The 19,428-nt window shown below is 50.9% G+C and overlaps 1 protein-coding gene across 2 annotated transcripts in view; it reads right to left on the bottom strand.

Annotated features, from left to right (window-relative positions):
• Positions 1 to 576: 576 nt before the first annotated feature.
• LOC138582204 (cyclic AMP-dependent transcription factor ATF-7-like) overlaps positions 577 to 19,428 on the bottom strand; it is a 1,375,782-nt gene continuing 1,356,930 nt past the window's right edge. For both annotated transcript variants that reach the window (XM_069653279.1, XM_069653280.1), the window contains exons 11-12: positions 8,533 to 8,641; positions 577 to 2,401 (exon numbers count right to left, since the gene is read on the bottom strand). In XM_069653279.1, the coding sequence (XP_069509380.1) occupies positions 2,190 to 2,401; positions 8,533 to 8,641 (321 nt within the window). In that variant the 3' untranslated portion in view covers positions 577 to 2,189. The remainder of the gene's footprint in view (positions 2,402 to 8,532; positions 8,642 to 19,428) is intronic.

Below are 19,428 nucleotides of genomic sequence, written 5' to 3'. Positions count from 1 at the left end.
ACACACAACTCCTATGAATGCTACAAAATTATTTATAAAAAAAAAAGATGCCCATGGGATCCCTAGCACATTGACAGCTTCCAAGTCCTCCCCTGTGTCACACTATACCAGACCCAAATGCATCAATATCCAACTATATATCACATGCTCATACACTGTCCATTAGGCAACAAATGGACCTTACACAGTCAAATGAGTCGTTCACAAAAGTAGCATGCATACTTGTTGGCCTTGATGAGAATTACAGATGTTCTTCATTGTAGGCTTCCTTTCACATTTGTGTGATTTGAACTCTGTCCATTCACACCAATGCAACTCCTGACATGCAATTCACGGGACAGGTCACAAGTGAAAGTTCTTCACAACTTTGTGTGCACATTTCTGAAGTTTACATATGTGTCGATTATAACAATTAAAAGCAGCAAAAGCCGCTGAGAGGCAAGGGATTTCAAAAACACAAACTGCTTTCTGAGGCCTCCGTCTCATGTTGTTTTCTGACTAAGCAAAACACATTGTTTCCTGCAGCAACATTCCCAGAACACAATACAGATGCCACCTTAGGTGGTCACAACTCAAGAGGCTTTAAACACATTTATGTACTTTTTAAGTCTGCCAGTAAGCTGCGCCAGAAGAATGAATAACATCCATTTATGAAAGGGCTATGGAACGAAGTGAAGAGATGAAAATGATCCTGTCAGCACTAAGCGTAGAAGCACTTTATCCTCTTTTTCTTCCCCTGGTGAATAAACAAGTGTGTTGGCATGCCTAGTGCCAAAATATATGTTCAGCACAAGTCCTGTGAGATCTGTATGCATCAAAGGAAGTAACTGGCACAAGTCTTCGAGTACGTCTTCAACCCTAAACCATTGAAGGGTTAATAATGAACAAGTACGGTCCGACAGGTGGTATATGCCTGGATGTCGCTTAAAAATCCAAAACCATTTTGTGGAGGAGTAGGTTTCTTGATATGACATTTTACAAAAATACATATTCTTCCAAATGTATTTCTGAGTAGGCAGTCTTTCTGGCAGGAGTGCTCCTTTCATTACCACTGTCCACTTGAAGTCAAGTGCCTAAGCAATGTCTGGGAAGTGCAGAGGAAGCTCAGTGGCAAACAGGTTTGAAGTTGAGGCGTAGCAAGAAGCTGCAAGGCATAGGAGTAGGAAGAAATAGTTGGCGGTACACTGTTATGATGGATTCCGAACTGCCCCTTCACATTTTGGAGACACACCCTTGTAGGGTTTTGGACTGATGGTAAATGTCTTCTCTTTGCAGTCGTCAAGATGCTCCTCAACCGATCAAACGGGTAAGAATAATTTGGTAAGATTCACTATGATAAAGCCTACTTTCCCTCACTTACTTCGCCTTAAAACCCAATGTTGAAATGCACTGGACTGTACTTTGCTTTTTGCGGATGAAAGATTACCAAATATGAAATGTTGTTTGATTGTGAAACACATAGGGAGGAGCAAATGACCAGTTACTAGTTGAGAGAATCACTTTGCGGCTCAAAAGGCACAAGGGTCAACCTAATAGCAGTTTTTGCTTTAGGCCTCCTATCCACATTGCTAGCAAAGGAAACTCAAGTCACTCAGACAGGACAATAAAGGACAAAAGAGAAAAGCAAATAGAAAGAATTTGTAAGCGTAGGAAAGATGGAGATAAGGAGAGGAAGACATACACACACACATACACATAGTGCATAACACAGGGGAAACTAGTGTTCAGGGTAGCAGAGACCAGCAATGGGTATATGAGTACAACTGACAGACCGAGCAAGAGAGAAACGGTGACCTTGTAAAGAGTCAGGGGACAGGTGAATGTGCGAGTGGATTAGAAAGAGACTTCCACAGCCAGCAGCAGACTTAGTGTTAAAGCAAACGGTATACCTGAAGGTGACCCTTCTTAAGTTGCTCTTGAGTGAAGTATATTCTTATTTTTAGAAATCCAGAAGTTGATGTTCGCGAAGGAGCTGCCACCCCCCTTCCAAAATGTAGTCACACAGTATTTCAGGGGCTGTGTATGAATGTATCTAAAAAGCTCCATAGCTGCCCTTAACTGACTTTAAAAAAATGATGTATGTATGTATTTCCATATCCATCCCCTAAGTTCAGGGGCTTAGTCATTATGCTACGTCCTTAAGGCAGCAAGTTCTCAAAGTTTAGTTCAACGTCACATGCCAGGAGACATCATCTGCCGGCAGACTGGGACTGTGGTGACATGATGACGTGCGACTGTATAGGCATGTTCAGTTCTGTCCTATGGTTCGCCATCTGGCTGAGGACGGATGTGGCAACTGCCTCTGCAGCAGAGCGGAGGCCATTCGAGGAGGCAGTGACAGAACTGTGCTGGATGACCGGTGCAGGGGATCCTGTAGGCTCTGAGCTCTCCTTTGGACTTTCTGCTTGCAAGGAAGAAAACAAGAAAGCAACCAAATGATCACACATGTTATAGAAATGTCCAACGCAACATACGTTTTAAGATTAGTTAGTCCAAGAAATGGTAAGCATACACCGTTAGCCCTGCTGCTCAGGCAACCCCTGGAGGAAAACTCTTAAATGGGAACTTCGGCATGCAAGGCTTTGGGCCAATTTATTTATCCTACATTCAAATAATGCTGTTTAACTGTGAACAGCCTTAGCTCTTAGTTGCCTGAGCTATTAGGTTATCAGCTAGGGTGACATGATGAAACAGGTTGCAGCCTCAGCAGCTTAGGAGAGAAATTAATAGTTCCTCACCGTAGTGACTAACATACTCTTAGCCAATAGTCCCCTTTCCTCCATACTGCATGGGTGTCCCTCGCTAGGGACGGGAGACGTAGCCTTTTTCACCAGAAAAAACCTTTTTACCCTTTAAATTTAGAGGTGTGCGGGGGTGCGGCCCTGGGATCATGCGCTCTCCTGACTCCGCCCACCATCGCCACTCCTCAGTCCCCATTGACGCGTCGACAATGTTTAACATTGCCTAATGACACCAGTTAGGGAGGAGGATGGTGGAACATATGTAGGAAAGGGTAACTACGGTGAGTAACTATTAATTACTTTTATGTCCCGTCCCCTTTCCTCCATACAGCATGGTCGATTACAAATGTATGTAGCCCCAGGGTGGAGAGGAGACCCTCCTTAAGAAAACAGATTCCTTAGAACCGCATGTCCGAAAGCCACGTATGACTTAGAGCCAGCGTCCAAACAGTAATTCTTACAGAAAGCCGAAGGGGTGGCCCAGGTGGCCACCCTGCTGATGACCTGCCACGGAACCTACCGTTGGAATGCAATGGCCATGACCTTGGCTCCGACGGCATGCATGTTAGCTGGCAGTGGCTTGTGCTGCACCTCGTAGGCCTCCTTGATGGCCAAAACCACCCACTGTGCTATCGAGGCCTTGGATGCCTGCTACCCAGGCCTTAACCCCCAAAGGTGACAAACAGTGCGACCGACAAGTGGAAGCCCTTGGTCCTGTCCAGATAAATTTTCAGAGCGTGTCTGACATCAAGACAGTGCAAGACCCTCTGAGCTTCGTTCTTAGAGTCAGCAAAAAACGTAGGTAAGACTATTTCCTCGTTTAGATGGAAAGCGGAGGGCACCTAAGGTTGGAACGCAGGGTGTGTACACAGGACCACCTTATCCTTGTGAAAAGTCGTATAGGGTTCTGAGGCCACCAGAGCCTGGATCTCGCTGACTCTGCGAGCAGAGGTGAGGCCCACTAACAAACCTGTCTTAATAGGGACCAGCTTGATGTCCGCGGACGCCATTGGCTTGAAGGGCTTGTGCGCCAAGGCGCCCAGCACTTCATTGAGGTCCCACACAGGGTGTGGTCTTTTGATGGGTGGGTAGAGCCTGGAGAGGACCGCCAAATGTCTGACTATCGGGTTGGAAGAGGAGAAGACTTCCTCCTCTGAATTCCTGTAGGCCCCTATGGCTGCCAAATAGGTGCAGCAGGTGTCTACCTGCATGCCTGAGTGAGCAAGGTGTGCAGAAAAGGAGAGCACATCATCCAGCATGCACGTAAGGGGTCGATCTCTTTAGAGTCCACCAAGTGACAGAACCTAGTCCATTTAGTCTTGTACTGGCTCCTGGGAGCCTTGCTCCTAGCGCCCTGAATGATTTCTAGGTTAGCCTTTGCTAGGCTCAGGTGCTTCAGCGTGACCTGCCCAGGAACCATGCTGCGCGGGCTAATTTCTGTGGGCGGGGTGGATGACCCTGCCACCCTGCTGCACCAGAAGATGAGCTCGGCCCATCGGAAGGTGAATGGGTGGTCTGTCCAAGAGCCTAAGAAGTTCTGAGTACCACGGCCTCGCCGGCCACCACAGAGCGATCAGAAAGATGCAGAGGTGACAAGATAACTTTATCTTGCAGATGACCCTGTGGACAAGGGGTGCGGGAGGGAAGACATATGCCGTCATACCGTTTCACTGTATCTGGAATGCGTCGCCCAGGGAGCCGGGGCCATGCCCCTGCCAGGACGCAAACTGCTGGCATGTCCTGTTGTGCCAGGAGGCAAAGAGATCCACTTGAGGATGCCCCCATCTGCTGAAGATATCCAGCAGCACCTGATCATTCAATTGCCACTGGTAATTGTCTGCTCCCAGTCTGCTGAGCCTGTCCGCCTCCAAGTTGGACTCTGGCAGTAGGTGAACGGCCATGAGGTGGATGATGTTCTCCAGGGCCCATTCCCACACGCTGACGGCTAGGCTTCACAGTGGAGGGAACCTGGTACCACCTTGCTCGTTCACATAGTACCTGCTGGTGGAGTTGTCTGGATAAGGACGATCTTGCCCCCAATAAGCGGAAGGAAAGCCTTGAGAGCTAGCGAGATGGCTTTCAGCTCCAGCCAGTTGATATGAGACTCCTGCTCCTGCCGGGTCCAGACTCCATGGACACTGGTTGTCCAGAGTGGCCCCCATAGCCCTTTCAGGAGGAGCTCGTAGTGGTGGTGACCTGCGGGGCCAGATGCCGGAAGGGCTTGCCCGTCCGCAGGTTGTAGTCCCTGGACCACCATGTGAGGTCCGCGTGGAGAGAATGAGGAATGTTGACAAGCTCTGCTTGGGAGCTCCGCTCCTGATTCCATGAGGCTGCGAAGTGTCTTGAGTCTCATGTGGGGTACGGTCAATAGGACCGCTACCATGATACCTACCCAACAGATGTTGGTACCACCAGGCCAATGTCACTTTTCGGGTGAGGAGATGAGGGCCTCTTTATGGCCGTGATCTTGTCCTCCGAGGGGAACACTCTCTCGGAGCGTGTCAGTCTCTGCGTAAGCTGCAGCTGAGGCTTCTTGAGGTTGAGCGAAAATCCCAGCTTGTGGAGTGTAATCTTAAGGGCGGAGGAAGTGTGGTGAACCGCCTCCGCAGATCTCGCCCTGATGAGTCAGTCGTCTAGGTACAGGTATACGTGGTGGGCCTGGGCCCTGAGGAGGGCCGTCACTGCATTGATGAGTCTGGTAACACCCTGGGGGCCAAGTTGAGGACGAAGGGTAGCACCTTGTATTGGAAATAGCAGCCCATGATCCTGAATTGCAGAAAGGAGCAATGCGGCTGCCAAATCAGGACGTGTAGATACGTTTTCTTCAGATCCAGGGAGCACATCCAGTCTCCCTTGCAAAATGTCTTTGCTATGAGTGCTGGCGTAACCATCTTGAATTTTTGAAGAGGGAGGGAGAGGTCCAGCACATCTCTCAGGCCAGCCTGGTTCTTCTTTTGTCAGGCGAAAATCCTGGAGTATAAGCCTAGTCCACTCTGGGAGGCTGGGACTTCTTCCACTGCCTGGCTCTCGACGAGCGATTGAATTTCCGCCAACAGAGTTGCTGTCCCAATCTGTGGCAGGGGAGGGAGGAGGAAAGGGAGGGCTCGGTAAGCGGTACGCGCCTTCTGGTGCCAAAACTGTGGGTGAAGGGCACGCCTGCCCCCCACTGGAGAGACGTGGACCCGAAAGACGCGTCATGCCTTCTTTGCCTCTGAGGCTGATGCAGAGGAGGGGGCCTGAAAAAAGCACTTACCCCCCCTTTTGTTATTTTTGCCGGTGTTGACTCGGTGAGCGGTCGGGCTGCCCGGACCTCTGTTCTTGGAAGCCCCGGAAACCTCCAAACATCCGCCCCTTGTCGGAGTGCTGATGTGACTGTGTGTAAACCTTGGGCGTGGCCTTCGGAAGAATAAAGACTTCGCAGTTTGCAAACCATTTTTCTTTTTATCTAGCGCCTCGTCGGTGGTGGAGTGAAAGAGGTCGTCACCCTCGAATGTAAGGTCCAATATGCGTTCCTGGACATCTGGGTTGAATTTCGTAGCCCGGAGCCAGGCAGTCCGTCTCATGTCCGTGGCAACGCATATGGCCCGGCCAGAGGGGTCAATGTGGGCCACGGTGGACTTCATGATGTCTTGCGCCACCATTTTTGCCTCTGCCGGTCCCGCATTGAATCGTGACCGGCTCTGCATCGGAAGTTCTGGAAGGAAGTTGGCTACTTCCCGCCAAAGCCTTTGGTTAACGGCTGGCAGCATGGCATCTGCGTTGGATTGACGAAGATGCAGAGAAGTGTTGGAATAAAGCTTCTTCCCGTATGCCTCCAAGTTCTTCTCTTCCTTGCCTAGCAGCGCCGAGGATGAGGTAGCTGAGGACAACTGCGGCTTTGAGTAGAGTGACGCCGCAGCAATCACTGAAGAGTGCGGTTGAGGGTGGGACCACAGCAAGAGTGGATCCCCCTCCATTTGCCTATACTTGGTGTATAGGTGCCGATTGACAGGTTGGGCCGAGTGGGGTTTGAGCCACCCCTTCTTGGCCAAGACGACAACGTCCCTCTGCATCGGGATCCCTGTTCTAGCCGCGGGGCATAGAGTGAGGACCTTAGCTAGTATCCCTGTCTCCGGTTGTTTGACTTCAGGTTGAGGAATGCCCAAGTATTCTGCCAGACCTGCAAGTCGTTTGTGCAAGGCCTTGGCTGACAATGGTGTGTTGGGGTCTTCTTCCTAGTTTTGTGTCCACCAGGGCATCCGGCTGGCCCGGTGCGAGTGGAGGAGTGCGCTGGGCGCAGAGGGCTGAGGTGTGGACACCAAAGCCAGAGGCTGCAGCGGAGGCTGGGACGGAACCGCCTGTACTGTGGGAGGCATGGGAGCCAGAATCGAAGGGGCGGGCGTGGGCAGCAGGGGCTGCACCGGGGCCTGCAGCGCTGGAGCATAGGAGGAATGACTATAGGCGCAGGCGGAGGAGCCGGAGGGAGCCTGTTCGTGATCACATTCCTAAGGATGGACCGCATCTGAGGTGGTCTCATGAGCGTGAGGAACTTTTCAAAGAACCTGTCCTCGCAGGCCGGTGGGGTGGCAGGTGATATTGACAGGGTAGCGGGCAGCTGCTGGGGGCGGTGCGTACTCTGTCTAGCTGGTTGCGGGGTAATCCTGCCCTGCAATGCAGATGGATAAACTGTAGGCCACGTACTTGGTTGACACCAATCCCACCTTGTAATTCGTTCTCCCTCCTGCTCCTTTCCTAGGGGCGATATCGGACGAGCGGCCGTCTTGTCTAGCGCAGCGGTCATCTTGTTGAGCTGCATGCCACGTGCCGAAGTCGTGGTGCTTGGCTCACTGGGCCCTGCCTCCTCCAGGACTCTTGGCGATGGAGCATGAGACCTAACCTGCACCTCAGGCTGAGGCCTGGTAGGCCTGTCGCCGTCGGCAGTATCGCCAGTAGTGCTGCGTGCAGGCGCCCCCTCTGACATGTTGCCGGTACAAGGGCTTAGCCCCTCTGGTGTACACCTGGAAAAAGAACCTTGCGGTCCCTCAGCGCGGTTTCCGGAGGGATCTAAAGACCCCTCGGCCTGACGACCGGTAGCTGTATTAGCCTCGGTACCCCTGCTGGTGTGAGAACCTGAGAGGTTCCTCCCGTCAGGGCGTTTCCTTGCGGGGTGAACTGGAAAAGAGCAGTCCTCCCTTGGGCCTTGACTTATGTCTGACAAAGTCCTTCAAGTCCTCTGGAGGCGACTTCTTAAAGAGCTCCCGCCACCTAGCTAGTATGTTCTTCAGCGCATGTGAAGAAAGTGCGATGCACGCAGTACAACCCTCCCATCTGTGGTTGGGGCCAAGGCAATGGAGGCAAAGAGCGTGGGATCTGATGTAGGGAAGAGCTCCTCGCAGGCTGGACACCTGCTGAAGCCTGCTGAAGTCAACATGCAGCGGGGAAAAACTTGGCGCCAGAGGACCGAGTACATGATTGATAAAAGACAAAAAAGACAGAAGAAGTATCCGGGGAAGAGCGCGTGGAATTACATGGCCAGAGCCAAACCCAGGAGCGCTGGTGAAATCGTCCCGTTCCTGTCGACACGGAAAAGGGGACTGAGGTGTGGCGCTGGTGGGCGGAGTCAGGGGAGCGCATGCTCCCACGGCCGACCGCCTCTAAATTTAAAGTGAAAAGTTTTTTCTGGTGAAAAAGGCTCTGTTTCCCGTTCCTAGAGAAGGACGCCCATGCAGTATGGAAGAAAAGGGACGGGATGTAAGAGTACAATGAAGATATGCTGGCATTTAAACAAAACGGTGCAGAAAAAGGTACTCACCAAGATATCCCTGTGTTTTCTTCTGCAATGCAGTTACCGGACAATCTTTGTGTGCCAGAAGCAGCTGTTTCAGCTGGGCCACTTCGTTCCTTAGGAGGGTAACTTCATTCTACAGCAACAAATGGAAGGGGAGGGGGGTGGGAGCAGAATTAATAGTTTCCAGACGTTACAAGGAGGAAATATGAACATGAAATATGAACATGAACACTTATTTATATAGCCATGAAGTAGAAATATTTTTGATTACCTTCATATACAAATTGCTCAATGTAACGTATTGTGATATCCGAGTTTTGTAGGACATATAGAATATGGAAACGTTACTTGTAGTCTTAATTCTCCAACAGGAGTATCTTCATTAATAATCAAACTGTTGAATAGGCCTATGTGCAGGATGTTGGAATGCATTTTCATTTAAACATATGTATGTGTTAAAACACACAGATGCATAGCAATTTTCCTATATTTGTAAAATTAACTTGAAACTGCAGCTGATGATGTGAATCAAGGATATTCCAGGGCTTAGAGATACGTTCTTATTAAGGCCATTGCTCATCCGTCATTTCATAGACTAGATCCAAACATACTCCTATATATCAAGCCCATTCGCGGTTTTGCTAGTTTTATATTTCACATTTCAGTAACAAAGATGGCTGACCCCAGCATAGAAGGACATTTGCCCTTTTGCTATTTTCATATTTCAAGTTTCAACAGATAGTTGCTCCCATTACAGGCCGACAGAAATCAGGCAATGTAAGTCTCGCCTAGGGTGCATATTGCACCCTCTCATGACTGCACATCAATGACAGCATTCTTGCGTATCAAAGTCCAAATTGCTGCATTTCAAAAGCCTGCCAGTCTGGCTGTGAGCATCTGGCACATTTTCAATGAGATTTTCCAGAGTGGTAGGACTTAAGACGGGTGTCTCTGCTCTGTGCACAGCATTCAGCTAGATGAAATTGTCAGAAGGCCTACCGGAGGTAGCAACTTCACTGCATCTGGATGGATAGCATCTGAATGTTAACAAGGACATGTAAGGAATAGGGCTTGAGTGCATGTGCCCATTCTACAGTTTAGTGACACTATTTTCACATACATAGCGTGTTCAGCAAGGCAAAAGGGTTGTTTCTCTGCATACATGCAGTTTGAAGGATAGTGCACTCAGAAACAGAGGCACTGATAAGCACCTGCAAAAGGGATACATCTAAGCCTTTCCGCTTGAGACCCAGGCTCTTGACGTTGAACAGGAAGCCCATGCAAATAAGAACAGGCGACATCTAAATTGTGTGTCTCTTTATTCAGTTTAAAACTTCACATTTGAGAGAATGTGTTGGTTTTTCATGTCAGCTGAGTATTGGGCTAGCCATGTTTTAATGATTTATTGTGCATTATATTATGGTCATGGAGGTTCACTTACCTGTCAGAGTTGTGTTTGTTATTTTCCCTGCTGGCAACAAGGTTCAATTTGACAAACTTTAAGATATCTTAGCTTGTTATGTTGTTGTGGCTCTCTTGCCTTGTTAATTTATTTATGATTCTCAATTCTATGTATGTCGATGAGGGTAGTGTGTATCCTGTCTGAGGCTTGATTTGTTTTTTTATGTAGTTAAGCAGAGCTTTAGGATATGCTCAGTGAGTGTCTGAATAAATGCAATTCTTGTATGTTTAAGCTGACTGCTTTAACTGGACTATAGAAGTGTCCTTTTGTACACTGGGCTCCAGAGTGATCACAAAGATGAAATGCTTTATGTAATGCAATAGGTTGTAAATCAAATGTTATAATTATGAAAAAGAAATTCTTAATTATGGGATCTTCATTAATATTCATAAACGGTTGACTGGCTCCAACTGTGTGTGGGTTTTAGGCTGCATTTACGCACAAAAAAGCAAACTCTGCATCATTGTGAGAAAAAATAAACAAGTAGCAGTTTTAAGGGAAAAAAAGGCAGCTTCCCCTTAAAAGCTGGCAGCATCTCCTGGTATCCCATCATGCAACGTAGTGACTGTTGACTCCTCAGTTCATTTTTCAGCTTTATGAGAAAGGTTCTCTGGACACAGAACTGGCTTTTTAAGGTAGCTTTTATATTGGTAAACATTTAACAATATAAAATGCTTGTAGAAATCATATTTGAGATCGCTGTTTGTCATTTGTACTTTATACCAGTCAGTCCCCTTCCCATCAGAGAGCAAAGCCAGACTACTCTGTGTAATTTTTCTGTGAAATTGAATCAACTTGATGGAATCCTATGTGCACACACATACTACAGTTTGATCTCCCTCAAGCCCTCAGAGGTACTCAGAAAAACCTCTCGACAAAATTGTGGAATTGGTTTTATTTGTGGCATAAGACTTCAGTGAACACCAAAGTGGTGCAGTGAAAGGTCAAGACCAAGCGTAGAAAGTTACTGTAGAATCTAAATTTTATAAGTTTGAATTTTGAATTCAATACCTCTTAACTTACAAAAGCCAACTTAGAGTTCTTAGGTACTCTTCCTGGTGGGGATGTGGGGTAACGGAAAGAAAGCTTTTGTGTTTAGTCCCTCGACTCGTGTGTCTAATGCTGATTCAAATGATGCACATGAGAATCTGAGAGGGTGCCTGTGATGAATCGTTCAGACTCATCACTGATCCTCAGCCTAAAGTCTCCTCCCATGTAGCGAGGGGAAGGCAGCCGCTACCTGATCTTGACTCCGGGGGTGGCATTATGAGGGAGGATCACATGGGAGGAGATGGCTGTCGGGGATGTGAGAAACCTTAAGGCGTCTCCCTGGCTAGTCCCTGGGGATCTGTCATCGAGGTGGCCAGGACACGGCCATCGCTATTGTATCTAGTTCCAGCGGTGGACGAGTGAGGGAGGATCACCTGGATGGGGATCCTCGGGGAGTGGGACACCGATGGGTGAGACGCGGTATCCCCCTCCCTTCAATATCTCTTCCCCATCCTACCACATAGGACATTCGAAAACACTGCCCCTTCCCCTTCCTAACAGGAACACTTTCGCACAACGGACTAACCAGAGCCGTTTACCGGACATGTCCCAATACAAGGGTCAGGCAAAGTCAGGCAATTGACGGGAATCGCACACACCTGACGGCCCTTTCCCTTATAAGGATAAAAGGTGGAGCAAGAGAGCACAGTACGAGCAAGGCAGACTGCACGACGAGACAGCTATCCGGCCCCGGCAGTTCAAGAGGAGGAGAAAGATCGCGAATAGCGAAAGGTTGACATGGAGGGACACGACTTTGCCCTTTTAATGCAGACCCGCGAAACCTCTGCAGAGGGAATCCTAAGACCGAGGACAATAGTCCAAGTGTGCTGCAGCAGATGTCAACAGTACACGAAGCGTATCGATGCGGATAAGCCGGAGCGAGGGAGACTCCTGCTTCCGTGGTACCGGCCTTGACTTCAGCTACAAGGAAAGCCAAGCGGCCCATCACAGCTGGTGAGTCAAAGGGAGAACCGATAAGAACCGGGCTGTGGTGAATGAAAGTCGCAAAGTCAGAAGTCAAAGAACTGTAAAATTGTAAAGGAGCAATCAGCTGAAGAAGGGGACCAGCACCACGTGGGTGCTGCCCCGAGAAACTTGATCCCCATCTGAGTAAAACTACAGATATCAGAAGGCCGTAGGGGAGCCGCCAAAATAGGTCAAGGTGGTCATACAGGAGGTCAAGCAAAATCCCTGTACAGTCAAAAGCCTTTGACCTAAGAACTATAACAAAAGCAAGGGAAGTGAATCTTGCCACATGAGAAAGCAAGGAAAGTGAGTCCCGTAAACATTGAATGTAAAGTTGGCAAAAGTGAACCTCGAAGAGGGATGCTGACAAGGAGGGGGCAGGTCTAAAGTCCCAAGAAACATATGTTAACAAGAGTGAACCCGGACGAGGCATGTCCACTAGAACTGTTTAAAAAGACATTAAGATTTGTGAAGGAGGGAAAAGCCACAGTGAACCTGGTGGAGGGAGGCTGAAAGTAAAGAGGGGTCAGCGCCCGGAAGAGGGGGACCCAAGGGCGAAGAATCCTCACCCTAAGTAAAACCAGAAAACAAACCTTCATTTTGTTGAAGGAACTTTTGTTTTGTTATTTGAAGACCTCAGACCTTCGAAGGCAAGAGACTTTGAAAGCTAAAGAAACTTGGCCATAGAGACTCCTGATAAACTGGAACAGAACTGTTGACTCGTGCTGGGAAAGCTCGAGTGTGTACTGTGCTCCAAGATCCCACCTTACCCTGTGCTCAAAACGTGGGGAAGGGAGACCCAAGCTACCACATCCTGACATATTATTTGTGAACACTTCTTTCTTTTCTTGAAAAACACCCCACACCCCTTTTTGAATTAGTTGTAAGGTTTGGCAATAGGTTTCTTAGTATAGACCTTTTTTATTTAACACACCACCACTAGGACTGCCTTATTTTCATTTGATGGTTGACGTTTGCTCTCATCTTAGATTTAGGTTAGATGAACAAGTTACTTTCTTACCTGGTAACGTTCTTTCGATGGGATGGTCCGACGACGTATTCCATATCTATGACAGGTAATCACCACAGCTGTGCTGCTTCGGAAACTTTTCCGGCGTCTGCGTCCTGCGTCGATGACGTCGATGCGCCGACGTCGAGGACCTCCTCCGACGTCCGACGTCATCCGATGTGATAAGTAGGACGCACGACGCCTGTAGCCTCAGTTGTAGTTTTTTCCCCCAGAACGTGTGACATAAGTCAACTGCCAGTCAGACACAAAGCCTTGCGGAACGTAAGCTGCAATCGCAAAAGAAATTCTGCAGCGGGGAAGGCAGGGCGGGAGCGATATGGAATACGTCGTCGGACCATCCCATCGAAAGAACGTTACCAGGTAAGAAAGTAACTTGTTCTTCGAGGGGATTGGGTCCTCCGACGTATTCCATATCTATGACAGACTCCCAAAGCAGTACCAGAGCAAGGAGGAGGGAAAGAATTTATAAACAAAATTTAGAATAGCCAATCAAATAGCAGAGCAAAGGACCGCCTTGCCAAAGGCCAGATCCTGCCCTCTGATGGAATCGAGGGAATAATGCCGTACAAATGTATGTACTGAAGCCCAGGTGGCTGCATCACAGATGTTGCGAATAGGAACACCCCTCTGCAGCGCAGTAGATGCAGCCACACCCCTGGTAGAATGGGCCCGCAAGCCAGCCGGTGGGTCCTTACCCGCCAAGCGGTAACACTCCGAGATGGCCAAAATAATCCAGCGGGACAAAGTCTGTTTCGTCACAGCTTGCCCCAAACGCTTACCAGCGTAACCAATAAAGAGTTGATCGTCCACTCTGACCCGGGACATGTGTGAAACATAAAAGCTTAAAGCTCTCCTAGGATCAAGCCTATGGAGCCTCTCCTCTTCCTTACCAGGATGCGGAGGAGGATAGAATGCCGGAAGAACAACCTTCTGGGCCAAACGAAATTCCGTCACTACCTTCGGAAGAAAAGAAGGACGAACACGAAGGACAACCCTGTCCTTGTGGAAAACAGTGAAGGGTGGCTTAACTGAAAGTGCCTGTAACTCACTCACTCTGCGAGCGGAAGTAACCGCAACTAAAAACACAGTTTTCAGAGTTAACAGCCTCAAAGGGCAAGAATGTAAAGGCTCAAACGGAGCACCCATAAGAAACCTAAGAACAAGGTTTAAATCCCAACCGGGCACCAGGAAAGGTGACGGAGGGAACACATTAGTGAGCCCTTTCAGAAACTGTGAAATTAAAGGGATCTTAAAGTAAGAACACTCATCAGACGAGCGCTTAAAGATGGACAGCGCCGCCAGGTAACCTTTAATGGTACCCACTTGCAAGCCCCTGTGGGCCAAAGAAAGCAAAAAGGACAGAACCATGGGGATGTCACATGCAAAAGGATCCACATTCCGAACTCTGCACCAGTCGCAGAACTTACGCCAACGGCAACGGTACAGAGACTTAGTTGCTGGCCTTCGGGCCGAAAGCAACACCTCCATCACGTCTTCAGGGAGGTCCCAATCCCTATACACCTCAACCTTTCAGAAGCCAAGCGTGAAGGTTGAGGGATCTGACCTCTGGATGGAGAACCAGACCCCCCTCCCGTGAGAGTAGATCGTCTCGGTAGGGAAGACGACGTGGAGGGCAGATGGACAAGTCGAGAAGGTCCGGGTACCACGTCCTCCGAGCCCACGCCGGAGCAATGCGGATCATCCGGGAACCGAACTTCCGCAACCTCCGCAGCACTTGCGGGATGATGGGGACTGGAGGAAACGCGTACAGCAGCGGGAACGACCAATCCACCACGAACGCGTCTCCTAAGGCTCCTTTTGGAGGAAATTCCCGCGAGCAGAACCTCTCGCACTTCCGGTTGACACTGGAGGCGAAGAGATCCACTTGAGGGGTCCCCCAAAGGGCGAAGATCTCCAGGAGAATCTCCTGAGCCAACTCCCACTCGTGAGAGATCGCGCTCTGCCTGCTCAGAGCGTCCGCCGTCACGTTTTCGACTCCGGCCAGATGAACTGCCGAGACCGAAACTTCCTGCTGGATGGCCCAGAACTCGAGCTGCATCGCCTCCCTGCACAGAGGAAGTGACCCTGCCCCCCCCTTTTTGTTGAGGTAGTGCATGGCCACCGTGTTGTCCGTCAGGATCAGGACATTCCTTCCTCGCACAGTCGGCAGAAAAGCCTTCAGGGCTAGCCTGACGGCCCTCAGCTCCAACAGATTGATATGGAGTCTGGACTCCGACGGAGACCAACGACCGCTGACTGTCAGCTCGTTGGCATGAGCTCCCCATCCCGTGAGGGATGCATCCGTCACGATCGTCACCTCCGGCCAGGGAAGCCAAAATGGAGCCCCCTTCATCAAGTTGCCTTCGACGGCCCACCACAGAAGGTCCTGGGCGACCGAGGGCGGCACCTGAATCGGGTCCGACATCCTGCCGGAGGACTGCGACCATTGCATCTTGAGTGCCCACTGCAAAGATCTCATGCGCAGGCGAGCCTCTGGCACCAGAAGAATGCAGGATGCCATGAGGCCGAGCAACCTCAAGAACTCGAACGCTGGGAGCGTCTGGGCATGCTGAAACTTGTGCACCATCTGCTGAATGTGAAGAGCCCTCACCTGGGGAGGAAAACACTGCCCCAGGGAAGTGTCGAGCACTGCTCCGATGTACTGGAGCCTCTGCGTTGGCGTCAAATGGGACTTCTTTAAATTGAGGGAGAAGCCCAGCCTGTGGAGGGAGTGGCAGGTGACGGACAGATGATCCAGGACTTGCTCGGGAGAGCTCCCCCTGATCAACCAATCGTCCAGGTAGGGGTAGACGTGAATCCCCCCTTGCCTGAGATGCGCTGCCACCACCACCATGAGCTTGGTGAAAACCCTCGGGGCGGAGGTCAATCCGAACGGCAGGACCCGAAACTGAAAGTGCGAGTCGCCAACCGCGAACCTCAGGTACTTCTTGTGCTTGGGATGGATCGGCACATGGAAGTAAGCATCCTTGAGGTCGAGTGACACCAACCAGTCCCGAAGCTGAAGGGCCTGGAGGACTTGAGAGAGAGTAACCATCTTGAACTTGTCCTTCCTGAGGAGTTTGTTCAAACCGCGCAAGTCCATGATGGGTCTCAATCCCCCGTCTTTCTTGGAAATCAAAAAATAAGGGGAATACCATCCCTTGTTCCTCTCCGCTACAGGCACCAGTTCTATAGCGCCTTTCTCCAGCAGGGCTTGAATTTCCTGCGCAAGGAGCGGATCCGGACACTTCAAAGAGAGGTTCCCCGGTGGATTGTCGCGAGGCCTGTGCCGAAAGGGAAGACAGTAGCCGTGGGCTATGATCTCCAGAACCCACACATCTGAAGTAATGGCTTGCCACTCTTCAAGATGCTGCGCCAGCCTTCCCCCAACCGGCGAACCATGGGACATGGCCTCATGACTGAGTAGGAGCGGCTGCGGCGTTACCCGAGGGCAAAGAGGCAACTGCCCGAGCGGCCTTGGCACCACGGGTACCCTGTCGTCCACCTCTGGTACCCCTGCGTTGGCCTCTTTGACTGCCAGCTCCTCTCGCTTTACTGAAGGATGAGTAATAGCGAAAGGAACCACCCCTCCACTGCTGTCCCCTAGGACGAAAAGGCGGAGGTTGGCGAACTGCAGCGCCCAACGACTTCGCTGCAGCTTTTGAGGTCTGCAACCTCTCAAGGCTCTCGTCAGCCTTGCTGCCAAAAAGGTGTTCACCATCAAAGGGCATGTTGAGGAGCCGGGACTGCACATCAGGAGCAAACCCCGACTTCCGCAACCACGCAAACCTGCGTATCACGGTGCTCGCCGCCATGGACCTACTGACGCATTCAGCCAAGTCCAGACCCGACTGAACGGACTCACACTAGGCATCCTTACCATCCTGGACCATAGCAAGGAAACCCTCCCGTTCAACCCCTTCGGGAATATGTTCAGCCGCTAACGCAACACAGTTCCACAGAGTGTGCGTGAAACGTGACAAGGCACAAATGGAGTTGGCCGCCTGAAGCGCCATACCACCAGAAGAAAACACTTTCTTCGCCCAGCCATCAAAACGTTTGTCGTCCCTATCAGGAGGGATGGTAGGGTACGACGCCTGCTTTGCCGGGGCCGTGGCCGCCTGCACCACCAAACTCTCCGGAGTGGGGTGCCTGGTCAAGTAGCAGGGGTCGCTACTGGCTGGACGGTATTTACGCGACAAGGATCTGCCCACCGCCGGGAGACTCTCCGGAGCAGTCAAAGCCGCCGCCACCCTTCTCTGCAAAGCCATATGGAACGGCAGTACCGGGTCAGTTGGGGGACCAACATCAAGGATGTCCGTCAGATCATCCTGCACAAACTCCCCTGGGGGAGCAGACCATCCCAGATACTCAGACACCCTAGCCATAAGGCGCCGGTATGAGGAATCGGCATGGGAGCCAGGCTCAGGCCTACAAAATTCCACCTCCGGAGAGGTGTCCAGTCCACTAGCATCATGCAGTGACTGCCTCAAATCGTCAAACTGACTATGGCCCGAGACAATTTCATCCGGCACCTGACTAGGAACCAGGCCATCAGAATCCTCATCCGCCTCCGAAATATATTCCAGGTGGCGAAAAGGCACCCGAGAGTGCTTGCTCTTAACCAGAGCCTTCCTAGGGGGCACACCCGTGACACGGGGCACCTCCGACACGAAAGGCGTCGAGCGAAGCGGCGCCGACGCCGAGAAAACCGGCAACGGCGCCGAGAGGATCGGCGTCGAGGAAATCGGCGTCGACGTCAGATGCAGCGCCTCCAGTATCGGCGGCGTCGACACAGCCCTCGAAGCCGGAGCTCCGAGCGTGTCCCTCGACGACCTGATCGTCGACGGCTTCGACGAGGCCCTCGAAGCCGGAGCCTCGAGAAAGCCTGTCGACGCCCTCGACGCCTCAGACGTCGATGTCTTCCTCGAAGACTTCACAGGAGCACACGGTCTCGAACGCGTCGAGGACCGGGACCTGGAACGGGTACGGCGAGAACGAGCCTCCTTGTCCGAACGGGACCGCTCCCGTGACTCGTGCCGACCACTCTTGCGAGCGGCGTCTCTCGACCTCACACGGCCGACCCCACTCGGGGGCGCGGACGGCTGAGTACCCTGCGACTCAAGAATCGCCAACATTTTCTTCCCGAAGGAAGCCCATTCTTCCGGCGTCGCACGGCTGGTGGGGTAACCGACGTGCCGTGCAGAATCCTCGGAAGAGGACCTGGAAGGCGACCGGTGACGGCGCTTCCGAGAATGCCTCGAAGAGGCCGAGGAGTGGCGAGACCCACTCCTAGAAGAAGACCGACGAGACTTCCGACGATGACGCGGAGAGTCACCCCTCGAAACATCCGTCGAAAGCCCCGGCGACTTCGACTTCCGGGGCTTGGACACCCGACCTACCGACAACTTCTTCTTACGTTCGCGTAAGGCTTTGGACGTGAGCGACTGGCAGTCGACACAGTCATCCGTGTCGTGGGCCTCCCCGAGGCACCAGAGGCAGGCGTCGTGCGAGTCAGTCACCGACATCTTGGACCCACACTCCCCGCACTTCTTAAAGCCCGGACGCGGGGTTGAAGACGAAGTGGAAGACATCGCCGAAGGAAATTCACAAACGAACAGGTTCGAAGAACCAGAAAGAACAGAACTCCAAAGAGTCGAGGCCTAGAACCGAGAAACACGAAGCAACACGTTCGCGGAAAAAACGGAACTGAGGCTACAGGCGTCGTGCGTCCTACTTATCACATCGGATGACGTCGGACGTCGGAGGAGGTCCTCGACGTCGGCGCATCGACGTCATCGACGCAGGACGCAGACGCCGGAAAAGTTTCCGAAGCAGCACAGCTCTGGTGATTACCTGTCATAGATATGGAATACGTCGGAGGACCCAATCCCCTCGAATAGGTGTTTTTCCAACCTGCATACAGTTTAAAACCCTTGAACTGTAATCACTTGTGTCTGCCTTTACTGTTGCCACCATGAATTCCTTAAAGAGAGAAGTGGTGACTCCCTTGGGAGAGACACAGTTTTCTTCTTTTTATGAGGATGAAGATCCTAGAATTCCCAAATACCTAATGGCATGTTTGTACTGGTGATGGGAACACTAGAGCTGTGGGACTGCCGCACTTTCAGATGAGTATATCTGGTGCGCTGCTGCCGGTGACACGATACCCTCGGGACAGTGCCCCATTGTCTCTAGTTTGGGATTAGAGTTGCGGTTTTGAGTCCTGTCACATTCGCGCTAGACACTGTGGATGTCACGAGATCTTGGTTGTTTGAGCATAGATAGGTGTTTATTAGGATTCGCTGACTTGTGTTTCGACCATAAAGGCTAATCATAATATTTATTACTTCAATTTCGCATCACCCATGTTCGTGTCATCCCAATTATGTGCATAAAGGCAGTCATGATA

Source organism: Ambystoma mexicanum, chromosome 3q (assembly GCF_040938575.1).
Source record: "Ambystoma mexicanum isolate Mex_15411 chromosome 3q, UKY_AmexF1_1, whole genome shotgun sequence".
NCBI classification, from domain to species: domain Eukaryota; kingdom Metazoa; phylum Chordata; class Amphibia; order Caudata; family Ambystomatidae; genus Ambystoma; species Ambystoma mexicanum.
This window is presented reverse-complemented; position numbering and strand designations above follow the sequence as displayed.